Source organism: Anomaloglossus baeobatrachus, chromosome 2 (genome assembly GCF_048569485.1).
Source record: "Anomaloglossus baeobatrachus isolate aAnoBae1 chromosome 2, aAnoBae1.hap1, whole genome shotgun sequence".
Lineage (NCBI taxonomy): Eukaryota > Metazoa > Chordata > Amphibia > Anura > Aromobatidae > Anomaloglossus > Anomaloglossus baeobatrachus.
The window spans coordinates 28,862,975-28,874,995 of record NC_134354.1 but is presented as its reverse complement, the minus strand read 5'-3'; the positions used below and the strand labels follow the sequence as shown (position 1 = coordinate 28,874,995).

At 45.6% G+C, this 12,021-nt stretch overlaps 1 protein-coding gene across 1 annotated transcript in view; it reads left to right on the top strand.

Moving 5' to 3' along the window:
* The first annotated feature begins 231 nt into the window (after positions 1–231).
* UMODL1 (uromodulin like 1) overlaps positions 232–12,021 on the top strand; it is a 120,181-nt gene continuing 108,391 nt past the window's right edge. Inside the window, exon 1 of the mRNA XM_075333298.1 lies at positions 232–304. Coding sequence (XP_075189413.1) covers positions 232–304 — 73 coding nt within the window. The remainder of the gene's footprint in view (positions 305–12,021) is intronic.

Here is a 12,021-nt window from a genome sequence, read left to right as displayed (position 1 = left end):
CGTGTGGAGCCAGAGCCTCAGGTGTCTGCAGGGGGTTGGGCCGAGTACATGAAATTAATGAGCCCTCACGGTATGCCCAGTGGATCTCCTCTGCTGACTCCAGTCTTCCAGATCGACAAGTGAAGAAACACAAAGCCCCGTCCATTCCTCTAAGCTGCGTTATAATCTGGAGGACAGGATTTTGTTTCTAAATATCATTATTTCAAACCGCGTGGAAGATCAAGGGGTAGGATGGACAAGAAGGCTATCCTCTACCTGACCCTCGCGGGCATGGCCACAGGGCTGGGCAGTGCGCAGATGCTTGGTGAGTCCTCGTCCACTTGTTACATTGTATCTCTGAGTAACAGTCATTGGGGAGTATCACGGATCTCAGCTTCCAAGGCTGGGGGGTATCAGAAGGGTTTTTCTTATAACTTTTTGGAAATTGCGGTGAAAAATGTATAGATCAAGGTCAATAATTTTGTATTTTTTTTAAATATTCTTCTCTTTTGATGAGCCTAAAGCGGTGTAGGGCCTATAGATGTGAAGGCCAGCTCCAGGTTTATGTGGTCTGTTTGTTTTCAATCTTCTTTCTTGGGCTATAACTTTTTTTCTTCCTTCATTTTTTTTGGGGTTGATACAATTACCATCTTGGGGTTCAGAAGATTTTCTGACTTTTTTTTTTTATTCTATATTGTTTATTTTAATTTTTTTTGTTTTTATATTTTATTTTAATTCCTGAACTTTTATGTTTTTTTTTAAATATTTTTCAAATATTTTTTTTAATATATCTGTATACTAGCTGTAGTACCCGACATTACCTGGGATAGTAACTTAGGCTACTTTCACACATCCGGATTTTTGCTCTGCGGCACAATACAGCGTTCTGCAGAAAAACCGCAACCGGCTTTTGTAACGCCGGTTGCGGGTTTTTTTGCATAGACTTACATTAGTGCCGTATTGTGCCGCAGGGGCTTGCGTTCGGTCCGGTTTTTGCCGCATGCGGCAGATTTAGCCGATGCCGCGGCCGGATCGAACGTACCCTGCAATGTTTTTTGCTCCGGCAAAAAACACCGCATCGCGCCGCATCCGGCCGCTGCGGCGCATTTTTCAATGCATACCTATGGAGGCCGGATGCAGCGCGATGCGGAAAAACCCGCATCCGGTCACCGCATGCGGTTTTTTCCACTGCGCATGCTCAGCAGCATGCCGCAACCGGAAAAAACCGGACGGGCCGCATGTAAAAACTTATGCAAAGGATGCGGTGTTTTCGCCGCATCCGTTGCATAGTTTTCACAGCCGGATTGAGCCGCAGGGCTCAAACCGGTTGTGTGAAAGTACCCTAAGCGTCTCTCTATCGCTCCCACTCTCCCTCTCTCTCTGTCTGTCTCTTTCTCTGTGTGTCTATCTGTTTCTGTGTGTCTGTCTCTATGTGTCTGTCTCTATGTGTCTGTCTCTCTGTGAGTCTGTCTCTTTATCTGTCTCTGTCTCTCTTTGTGTGTCTGTGTCTCTCGGTGTGTCTCTCTTTCTCTGTCTCTCTGTCTTTCTTTCTCTGTCAGTCTCTCTCTCTTTGTCTCTCTGTCTGTGTCTGTCTCTGTCTGTCTCCGTCTCTCTGTCTCCCTCTCTGTCTCTGTGTCTCTGTCTCTCTCACTCTCTTTGTCTCTGTCTATCTCTGTGTCTATGTCTCTCTCTGTCTCTCACTCTCTCTGTCTCTCTGTCTATCTTTCTGTTTCTCTCTCTGTCTCTGTCTCTCTCACTCTTTGTCTCTTAGTCTCTCGCTCTGTCTCTCTCTGTCTCTCTGTCTGTCTCTGTTTCTCTCGCTCTCTTTGTCTCTCTGTCTCTCTTTGTCTCTCTCTCTCTTTCTCTGTCTCTCTCTCTCTGTTTCTGTCTGTCTCTGTGTCTCTGTCTCTCTCACTCTCTTTGTCTCTGTCTCTCTCTGTCTCTCTCTCTCTCTCTCTCTGTCTATCTTTCTATTTCTCTCTCTGTGTCTCTGTCTCTTTAACTTTGTCTCTTGGTCTCTCGCTCTGTCTCTCTCTGTTTATTAATCTGTCTGTCTCTCTGTCTGTCTCTGTCTCTCTCGCCCTCCTTGTCTCTCTGTCTGTCTCTGTCTCTCTTTGTCTCTCCTCTGTCTCTCTGTCTATCTTTCTCTGTCTCTCTCTCTCTGTGTCTCTGTCTGTCTCTGTCTCTGTGTCTCTCTCTCTGTCTCTCTCCCTGTCTGTCTCTCTTGCTCTCTTTGTCTCTCTGTCTCTGTCTGTCTCTCTGTCTATCTTTCTCTGTGTCTCTGTTTCTCTCTGTCTGTCTCTGTGTCTCTGCCTCTCTCGCTCTCTTTGTCTCTCTGCCTGTCTCTAAGATTCTTTATGCCTGGGATCCTAAATATAACTCAAAATCAGGGGAGACTATATGTCCCTTTTACAGGGTGGGCGATAAATATGAATAAAATCAAATAATGTTTTATATGCTAAAACTGAACTCTTTCGTTGTAAAGGATTAATAAAACATGGAACTTTCCTCCAGAAACAGCGCCACCCCTGTAGAACAGGTTGTGTTTAGCATTGCAGCCCAGAAGACTTCAACGTATTGTCTTGATGTTTTTGCATCATACGATGGGGATTTATCTAACTAGCTGATTGTCAAGTTCAGATTCTCTCCCTAAAGTACCAAAGATGCCAAGTGTTATTATTTTGCATGGAGAAATAAGGCTGCCGCTCTATTCATCTCTTCCCTATTGCATACTATTACAGCAGTCGTAATGTGCAGGCTTAGGAGATGAGCTCACAATTGAGGGAGTCAATATAAGCTAAAACAGCTATAACACTGCTTGAGACCCCAAGGTGTCATGGTGGGTGCTAGAGGACACCCGGTGAGTCGCCCAACGTGAAGGAAAAAGGTTAGGGGAGAGGTACAGTGGAAGGCATTGGTGATAGGGAGAGGGGAGTGGGGTCACCTCCTAACACTCACCTGAGTCTGATCCCTGAACTCACTAACGTTCCCCCATGCGCTGTCATGATCCTACGCCCTTGCTTGCCCTGAACTCACCCTGCCTAGTGTGAAGGCCAACGCCACTACAATAATACAACATGAGGGACATAAGACAAACAGGTTGGGGAAAGATACAACAACAAAGCACTTCATGGTTTCTCCAGCAGGAAACTTCTCAGCTGCAACATGAATAAACATCTAAGCTTCTCCATAGACTGGCTCCTTCAAAGTGGACAGTATAGAAAGAACTATAGACGACATCGGGAGGAGTGAGGTGTGGATATTTATAGCAGAAGGGAGTGGCTGCAGCTGAGATTACAACTACCTGTTAGATTACGGCAGGATAGAAAGGAACTTTAAGCCCTTCGGCATTGGATATTATTATTATTATTTATTATTATAGTGCCATCAATTCCATGGCGCTTTACATGTGAAAGGGGTGTACATAATAGGGACAAGTACAATAATCGTAGACAATACAAGGCACAGACCGGTACAAGAGGACGGAGGCCCCTGCCCGTGAGGGCTCACAGTCTACAAGGGATGGGTGAGGGTACAGTGGGTAAGGGTAGAGATGGGCGTGCGGTGCTATATCAGACTGAGGGTTACGGCAGGTCGTAGGCTTGCCGGAAGAGGTGGATAGAATTAAATATACTCCAACACTGGGGAAACAACTATACATTGCCACCTCCTGAGCACAGATTCCCCCGAGATCACGTCACACCGTGTCACACTTGTGACACAAGGTCAGGACTATTTCCAATCCAGACCGGTAAACCCCCTAGATGCTATGGTCTATAGTGACTGCAGCATCTAAGTGGTTGACAGAGAGAACTATCCTCTTCTTTACAGGCCTCTGGGTCGCAGATGGTTGCTTTGGCAACCAGATGTCTAACAACAGCAAGGTCTATAAGGATATGTAGCAGTGTAAAACTTCTATATTGCATTCATCGGACCCTTCATTGTTCAAGTGCCATGGTGGGAATGAATTAAAAAAAGTAAACACAAAACTATTTTTTTTTTTCAAAAATATTTAAAAAAATCATCCTTTCACCATTACAAAAAAGAATAAAAAAATATCAAACTATAAATATTTGGGTGTCTACGTCTGTAAATAGGCGAACTATAAAACTATGTGCGGGGATGGGTGTGTGTCTGGATATAACAGTGTGCGGAACGTGTAGTACACAGAATAATCCAATTGCACTGGTTTCTTTGTGACACCCTGACAAAATCAGGGTGTCACAGATGACTGCATCCATCTTCCAGATGCAGGACTCTCTCCTCCTTGTCCCTCCAACGCAACCACACACAGGTATACACCAGTCACAAAAGCCTAGTCACCCCCCCAGGACAATAGGGACACACCAGTGGGCGGGGCCAGGCAGATGGTGGCGCCTACCCAGGGGTTCTGAGGTGTCAAGGAGAGGGAACGAGAGAGTCTAGTTTGGACAGAGGAGTGAAGTGGCAGTCGGGGGTTGTAGCTCCCGGACTACTGGACTTCCTGAGCTGTCTAGGTGGCAGACGGCAGAGCAGGGCCACAGGCGACGGAGATCCGGTCTCGGGAGACCTTAAGTGGACCGGGGCAGGGTTGTAGCCCGCCGGTAGCGACAGCGGGAATCCGGTCCGGAGGCCGTGCACAGTCGGGGTACCTGGACCCTAGGGCGAGGAAAGCTGCAAGCACCTTTCCAATTAACCAGCAGGGCACAAGAGTCCAAGTCTTGTCCCACTAGAAGACCAGATAGAGCGAGACGGAAGCCCAACGCGGGGTATAGGGCGTCTGCAAGTGCCTGCTAAAATCCCAAGGGTCAGATCTCGCGGGCGACAGCTCCCACAGAAAAGTCACTGGGAGTGAACTTTCCCCATTTCATGCGGACTAGTCAACACACGAGACACCAAACTAGAGCCCCTGTCCTGTCTACCGGTGTGCGGGACCCGAGCACACCCCTCCGGAGGCTACCGGAATCTGGCACTTGGTTTACTATCTGGACTCTGTGTGACTTTATTCAAACAGTAAGTACATCGGTATCATCCGGTCCATCCCCACAGACTGCGCCCGATCACTCTATCTCACCTACACTTGGGCCCCGGGAAAACACCTCTCCTACCCGTGGAAGGGATACCATCTTGCTGCCCCGCTCCATGAGCCCCGGGCGCCCTTTACCAAGGCAGTGGCGGTGTCACCAACTATCACCACAACCCACGGGTGGCGTCACTGACAAACTCTCCCCTGTAAGTAACCCCCCTATTCAGTTGTGGGCGGCAGACTGCTGCACGAGCCCCGGATCCGGCTTCCACTCGAGCCACAGCAACCGCCCAGATCCGAGCGTCTCGAGCAGCCCCTGCCGTGGTCTGTCCCCCTCCCACAACATCTTTAAGCAACTCTTTCCTTAATTGAAGATAGCAGTTTAATGGAAAACAGTTTTTCGGCTGCAGACCGGAGCCGTAAGTATGAAGGGGAAAGCGCTAAGCATGGTTTAATAGCCATTTTGACAGTAAATGTAAAAATTCAAATCTTTGCAGAAGTAGCATCTTCACACAGTGGCGCAGGAGATCGTTTTACATGTCACATCGATTTGTTTTTTTTTTGTTTCAGATACGCAATAGTGAAACGGAAACACATTCTGTATTAAAAATATATTGGAATTTAAAATAATATAATATAAAATTAAAATATTGAGACAATATGAATTATTCTGGAAATAATTCTACAAGTGACAATGAAGTTAAATATAAATTAAGCATCAAATGATTTTATATACCACATTTTTCTGAATTAAAAGGAACCTGTCGGGTGCAATATACACCCAGCACCACGAGCAGCTCTGGGTACATATTCCTAATCCCTGCATACACTCGCATAAATAATGAGATCTTTAGAAAAAGTACAGTGCCTTGCGAAAGTATTCGGCCCCCTTGAATTTTTCAACCTTTTCCCACATTTCAGAAAACAAACAAATATAAAAACTTTAATGGTGAAGAATCAACAAGCGGGACACAATTGTAATGAAATTTATTGCTTATTTTAAACTTTTTAAAAAAATAAATAACTGAAAATTGGGGCGTGCAATATTATTCATCCCCTTTACTTTCAGTGCAGCAAACTCACTCCAGACGTTCATTGAGGATCTCTGAATGATCCAATGTTGTCCTAAATGACTGATGATGATAAATATAAGCCCCTGTGTGTAATCAAGTCTCCGTATAAATGCCCTTGCTCTGTGATAGTCTCAGTGTTCTGTATAAAGCACAGAGAGCATCTTGAAGACCAAGGAACACAACAGGCAGGTCCGTGATAATGTGGCGCCCTGGACAAGCCAGGGGCCACAAAGAACAACACCCACACACCCCACACTCCCAGCAGGCACACCGAAGTCAGACACAAAACCCTTGTTGCCTTCCTCCAGGGGCTGATGATCACACCAGGGGGGTGGGCCAGGCGGTTGGCCCCGCCCACCGACGAGTTCACGGTCCTGGAGGCGAGAAAAGCAGACAATTCAGTGCAGATTAGTTTTGGAGGTTGAAGTGGAAGTAGGGAAGTAGCAAAAGAGCAGCCTGAAGTTGGCCCGGGTGTGTGGCCCGGACGGATCAGCAAGGTTGGCAGACGGTGGTGACCGTCTGCAGGAGTGGCCTATCAGAGCTTACCATAAAGACCGTGGACGGGCGGTGGCCCGGCGGTACCGGACCGGTACGCGAAGAGAAGCCAGCACCATTTGGCAGGGGCTTACGGACCCCGGCAAGGCTAGGAGTCGCCGTGAATTTGCCGAATCCGTTAGTGAAGGGAACCTCCTGGGTTTCCCAACGACTAAGTCCCGACAGAAGGCAACAGTCCAACCAAGAGAGGGAGACACCGCCACCACCAAGGCAACCGTTTCTCAGGGCCAGAGCCTACGCGGGCAAAAGGGGCTCCTCCGGCCCACATCCAAGCCGGGGAGCGGGTTACCGGTGGGAACCCATTGGAACCATCTACCGTACATAGGTGCAGGGAAAGGCAGTCACCATCAACCTGCCAGGAGAAACAACACCGCAGCCGTCTGTGGGACCCGTCCATCCAGCCGTGTGTTTTACCGAGAACTGTGTCCTCATCATTGGCTGAGTGAGTACCACCGTGCCGTGCGGCACAGCGCTGCCCCCGCGACCCTGCACCTCACCAGGCCCCGCAACCCGCCTGCCATCCATCCCTACCCCATCACCGGGCCCCGGGACAACCAACCCCCTACCCACGGAGGGGAGAACTAACAACAAAGCTGCTCCCTGTCACCACTCCCGGGATCCCCGTCCAGAGCAGCAGTGGTGTCACCAACATCACCACAACCGTGGGTGGCGTCACGGACAAGAACTAAAATCCCCCACAATCAAATTCCCTTTTCACTCATGGGCGAGGAATGCCGCTCGAGTCCCCGGGATCCGGCCCACCGCTCGAGCCACCACCGAGCAGCAGTGGCCGCAGCAGCAGCGGCCGGACCTGAGCAGTGGGAGAGCTCAGCGTCCCCTCCTCCGCCCGCGACAATACTGTTGTGGAGAAGTTTAAAGCCGGATTTCGTTACAAAAAGATTTCCAAAACTTTAAGCATCCCAAGAAGCACTGTGCAAGCGATCATATTGAAATGGAAGGAGTATCATACCACTGCAAATCTACCAAGACCCGGCCGTCCATCCAAACTATCATCTCACACAAGGAGAAGACTGATCAGAGATGCAGCCAAGAGGCCCATGATCACTCTGGATGATCTGCAGAGATCTACAGCTGAGGTGGGAGAGTCTGTCCATAGGACAACAATCAGTCGTACACTGCACAAATCTGGCCTTTATGGAAGAGTGGCAAGGAGAAAGCCATTTCTCAAAGATATCCATAAAAAGTGTCTTTAAAGTTTGCCACAAGCCACCTGGGAGACACCAAACATGTGGAAGAAGGTGCTCTGGTCAGATGACACCAAAATCAAACTATTTGGGCACAATGCCAACGATATGTTTGGTGTAAAAGCAACACAGCTCATCACCCTGAACACACCATCCCCACTGTCAAACATGGTGGTGGCAGCATCATGGTTTGGGCCTGCTTTTCTTCAGCAAGGATAGGGAAGATGGTTAAAATTGATGGGAAGATGGATGGAGCCAAATACAGGACCATTCTTGAAGAAAACCTCTCGGAGTCTGATAAAGACCCGAGACTGGAACGGAGATTTGTCTTCCAACAAGACAATGATCCCAAACATAAAGCAAAATCTACAATGCAATGGTTCACAAATAATCATATCCAGGTGTTAGAATGGCCAAGTCACAGTCCAGACCTGAACCCAATTGAGAATCTGTGGAAAGAGCTGAAAACTGCTGTTCACAAACGCCTCCATCCAACCTCACTCAGCTCCAGCTGTTTACAAAGGAAGAATGGGCGAGAATTTCAGTCTCTCCATGTGCAAAACTGATAAACACATACCCCAAGAGACTGCAGCTGTAATCGCAGCAAAAGGGGGCGCTATAAAGTATTAACTTATAGGGGATGAATAATATTGCACGTCCCAATTTTCAGTTATTTATTTTTTAAAAAAGTTTAAAATAAGCAATAAATTTTGTTCAACTTCACAATTGTGTCACTTGTTGTTGATTCTTCACCAGAACATTAACATTTTTATCTTTGTTTGAAGCCTGAAATGTGGGAAAAGGTTGAAAAATGCAAAGGGGCCGAATACTTTCACAAGGCACTGTATTTCTAAATTTACTTTATGATATGCTAATGAGCGAGGGGACTAGTCCCCTGGGTGTTAGTTCCCCTGGCTAGTTGCCCCTCTTTAGCATGTTAGTACTTTAGTATGCTAACATGCTAATAAATGCGCAGCGTCAGAGGCATAGCCGCTCTCACCTCTGCTGCCACCGCTGGTTTTTGGCTCGGTGCACACAATCAGAACGTTCTCGGACTTCCGGTCATGCGTGCTACACCAGTTTGAAGCCGGGACGTTTACACCCGACTTCATAGTACGCTTGTCTGGAAGTCCAAGACTTCGGATCATGTGCACTGAAATTTAGCGTCGGGCACCCACAGGGGCGTGCTAATATTCTAAGGGGGCGACTGGCAAGGGGAACTAATGCCATTGTGACTAGTCCCTGAGCTAATTAGCATATAATAAAGGATTATTAGAAATACTTTTTCTAAAGATATCTTTATCTATGCTAGTGTATACAGGGACGGTTGGGCAGGGATTAGCAATATACACCCAGAACTGCTCGTGGTTCTGGGTGCATAGGGAACATCACAGGTTCCCTTTAACCCCTGAGCCTGTTTTCATTTTCTTGACCAGGCCATTTTTTTTACAATTCTGACCAGTGTCACTTTATGAGGTTATAACTGTGGAACACGTCAATGGATCCTGAGATTGTTTTTTCATTACATATTGTACTTTGTTTAGAACGACATTGTGAAAATATCAAAAATTTGATGAAAATTTTCGCAATTTTAAAATTTTTATGAATTTAAACCAGAGAGTTATCTCACACAAAATACCTAATAAATAACATTTCCCACACGTCTACTTAACACCAGCGCAATTTTTGAAACAGTTTTTTTTTGTGTTAAGAAGTTAGAAGGGTTCAAAATGCATCGTCAATTTCTCATTTTACCAACAAAATTTACAAAACCATTTTTTTTTTTTAGCGACCGAATCACATTTGAGGTGACTTTGAGAGCCCTAGGTGATAGAAAACACCCAAAAGTGACCCCATTGTAAAAACTGCACCCCTCACACTGCTCAAAACCACATCCAAGAAATGAATTAACCCTTTAGGTGCTTTACAGACACTAAATTCCAAACGCCAAAATTACAATTTTTGGTCGCAACAAATTTTGCTCAAAATGCAATAACAGGCGATCAAAACGTAGCATCTGTGCAAAAATGGTACCGTTAAAAACGGCAGCCTGAGACGCAAAAAATAAGCCGTCACTGAGCCATAGATCCCGAAAAATGAGAACGCTACGGGTCACGGAATATTGCGTAAATTGTGCGCCACTTTTTTCGGACAAACTTCTGATTATTTTTAACCCCTTATATAAAAGTAAATTTGTACATGTTTAGTGTCTACAAACTCGCACTGACCTGAGGCATCACACCCACACATAAGTTTTACCATATAGTAAACACAGTGAATAAAATGTCTCAAAAACAATAGTGCTATCGCACTTTTTTTTGCAATTTTTCCGCATTTGGAATTTTTTTGCTATTTTCCAGTACACTATATGGTAAAACTTATGGTTTCATTTAAAAGTACAGCTCGTTCCGCAAAAAATGAGCCCTCACATGACCATATTGACTGAAAAATAAAAAAGGTACGTCTCTCGGAAGAATGGTGAAAAAAAAAACAGAAAGCGAAAAATCGTCCGGTCGTGAAGGGGTTCAAATTTATTTTTGTTACAAAAATGTTACGTTAGCCCCAAATGTATTTTTATGAGAAAATGCACCATACAATTTGTTGTGCAATTTGTCTTGAGTACACCGAAAGCCCATGTGTGGTGGAAGACTACTGTTTGGGTGCATGGCACGGCTCAGCAGGAAAGGAGCACAATTTGACATTTAGATTGCAAATTCTCTGGAATAGATAGCGGATGCCTTATCACGTTTGGAGAGCCCTGTTGTACTTAAATAGTGGAGCTCCCCTTACATTTCACCCCATTTTGAAAACTAGACCCCTCAAGGAATTTATCTAGATGTGTGGTGAGCACCTTGAACCCCCAGATGTTTCGCACAATTTGATAATATTGAGCAGAGAAAATGAAAAATTCATTTTTCATATCAACATGTTGCTTTTGTCCCAAATTTTTAATTTTCACAAGGGTAACGGGAGATAACACACCTTACAATATGATGTGCAATTTCTCCTGATTACGCCAGTACCCCATATGTGGTGTACAGCTACTGTTTGGCGCACAACAGGGCTCGGAAGGGAAGGAACGCCATTTGACTTTTGGAACATAAAATCGTCTGGAATCGTTAAAGGACGCCATGTCACGTTTGGAGAACCCCTGAGGTGCCTAAACAATGTAGCTCCCCCACAAGTGACCCCATTTTGGAAACTAGACCCCTCACGGAATTTATGTAGATGTGTGATGAGCACCTTGAACCCCCGGGGGCTTGATACAATTTTATAACGTTGAGCTGTGAAAATGAAAAAACTAATTTTTCCCACAAACATGTTGCTTTTGCCCCAAATGTTACATTTTAACAAGCGTAACAGGTGATAATGAACCATACAATTTGTTGTGCAATTTACCCTGAGAATGGCAATACCCCATATGTGGTTGAAAACTACTTTTGAGGCACAGTACAAAGTGAAGAATGGAAGGAGCGCCATATTGCAGTGCAGATTTACTTGGCTTGGTTTTCGGGTGCCATTTGCAGAGTCTATGAGGGGATAAAATAGCAGAAACCCCCCACAAGTGACCCCATTTTACAAACGGCACCACTCAGTGAATTCATCCAGGGGTGCAGTGAGCATATTGACACTACAGGTGTGTGTAAAATGTTATACTATTGGACGGTGAAGATAACATATTTACATTTTTTCCGCTAATGTTTTAACCCCAGATTTCCAATTTTCACAAGGGGAATAGGTAAAAAAAGGCCCCATAAGTGTTACACAATATTCCCTGTATGTGGAAATACCCCACATGTGACTGACAGGGCTCAGCAGGGAAGCAGCGCCAATCGATTTTTGGAGCACAGAGTTTCATAGAATAGTTTGTGGACTCGATTTGCAGAGCCCCTAAGTGACAGAACAACAGAAACCCTCTTAAGTGACCACGTTTTAGAATTTATATCACTCTAGTAATTCATCTATGGGTGTAGTGACGATTTTGTCTCTGGAAAACACCCATGGAGTCAAACGCAGTTAATGCTGCAGAATTAAAAATTGGAAATAAATCCTTATAGTGCCCAGTACATTATAGTGTCCGTACATTGTGCCCATGCTTTTGGAGACATGCACCCCATAAATTAAGCGTGATCTCTTCAGTACAACAATGCCAAACATGTGGATGTTAACTGTGGTTTAGGCAGATTGTGGGGCTCAGAAGAAA